At 58.4% G+C, this 1624-nt stretch overlaps 1 protein-coding gene across 1 annotated transcript in view; it reads left to right on the forward strand.

The window, feature by feature from the left end:
* Positions 1-1028, forward strand: part of AES (amino-terminal enhancer of split) — a 12109-nt gene extending 11081 nt beyond the window's left edge. Inside the window, exons 13-15 of the mRNA XM_009893992.1 lie at positions 78-251; positions 612-679; positions 921-1028. Of these exons, the coding sequence (XP_009892294.1) occupies positions 78-251; positions 612-679; positions 921-1028 (350 nt within the window). The remainder of the gene's footprint in view (positions 1-77; positions 252-611; positions 680-920) is intronic.
* Positions 1029-1624: the final 596 nt, after the last annotated feature.

The following is a 1624-nucleotide window of genomic DNA, read 5'->3' on the forward strand; positions in this document are numbered from 1 at the left end:
GCCCCGACTCCGGCCCCCGGGTGGGGGCTGGGGCTGGCCGGGCGCACCGTGGGGCCGGCTGGGACCTGCCGTGCCAGTGCCTGACCTTGTCTCTCCCCAGATCTTCTCCCTGGGCTACTGCCCGACAGGAGAGTGGCTGGCGGTGGGCATGGAGAGCAGCAATGTGGAGATTCTTCACGTCACCAAACCAGACAAGTACCAGCTGCACCTCCACGAGAGCTGCGTCCTCTCCCTCAAATTCGCCTCCTGCGGTAGGAAAGAGCTGTGTTTTCTGCTTGGGCTGTGGTGCAGTCTCCTCTCCTGGCCACGTGTCCCAGGGCTCGTGGTGCTGGGGGCAAGCACTAGCTCCGCTAGCCAGCCCTGTTGTGTGTGGATGCCAATGTTATCCCTCAGCGAAGGGGCTTCTGTGGCTGTTCTCTCAGCTCTGTTGTCCAAGGACTCCCTTTGTGTTCCTTAAAACAGCCCCTTGGCTGATGAGCAGTGGAGACCTTGCTTCCTTGTCCCCCCCGCCGGTGTTACACAACCTGGGCACAATTTGCTGTGGCAATCCAAGTGGTGGGCACAGTTTGGTGACGTGATGCTCGTCTTTATCGCTTCTGTCCCTTCCACAGGGAAGTGGTTCGTGAGCACGGGAAAGGACAACCTGCTGAGGACGCCCTACGGAGCCAGCATCTTCCAGGTGTGGGGTGTGCACAGCCCTCGGGGTTGGGGGGACATGTTCCTCGGGTGAAGTTGCCTAGAGTGGGGATGGCCCAGCTCAACCCAGCTCTAAGTGTGCCTTAGCAATAATGAGCCCCATAAACAAACTTGTCCCCGCAGCCTCCCAGGGCACAACCTGGGGCCCCAAGTCCCAAGGGGTGGGGGCGGGACCATGACGTGGGGCTGCTCCTTGCGCTTACCCCCTGCCCTCCTTTGTCCAGTCAAAGGAGACCTCCTCCGTCCTCAGCTGCGATGTCTCCACGGATGACCAATTCATCGTCACTGGCTCAGGGGACAAGAAGGCCACGGTTTACGAGGTCATTTACTGAGAGTGAGAGGTGCCCACTGCAGGGAGGGCCCACGCCACGTGGACAGGTGGAGGTCCACGTGGACGGATGGGTGGCCTCTACCTGCCCTGCTGCTGACTTCCCAAAGCATGTGCGGCCTGTGGCCGGGGGCGTCGGACCTGGAGGAGAGCGGCGAGGGGTGGAGGTGGCCCTGGGACCACAGGCAGGCATCACGCTGCGCTGGGAGGTGGCGGCTGCTGCTCACAGTGAATTTCCTGGGGACTTTCTCCTTGTTTTGTTCTTTATTTGTTGGTTTGTTTCTAAATCTGGACTGGGGGAGTTGGGTGGGGGGGGAAGGGTTGGACATTGTTAGGGTTGGGGTTTTTTTTGTTTGTTTGGGTTTTTTTAATTATTTTTTTAAAAACTTTTTGTTGTGTGGGGGTTTTTTTGTTGTTGTTAAGGCTCTGGGCCAGACCAGGGAGGATGGGCTGTGTCCTCATCTACCTCTGTGCAGCCTGGGGTGTATTTAATAATAAAAACAAACAGAAAAGCATAGCTGTGCCTTGTCCTGGGCAGCAGCTGTGGAGCTCTGTGGTGGTGGGCAGGGATGGGTGAGACCAGCATGGCAGCGCCTTTGG

This window comes from Charadrius vociferus, unplaced genomic scaffold, assembly GCF_000708025.1.
Source record: "Charadrius vociferus isolate BGI_N301 unplaced genomic scaffold, ASM70802v2 scaffold1168, whole genome shotgun sequence".
In the NCBI taxonomy this organism is placed as follows: domain Eukaryota; kingdom Metazoa; phylum Chordata; class Aves; order Charadriiformes; family Charadriidae; genus Charadrius; species Charadrius vociferus.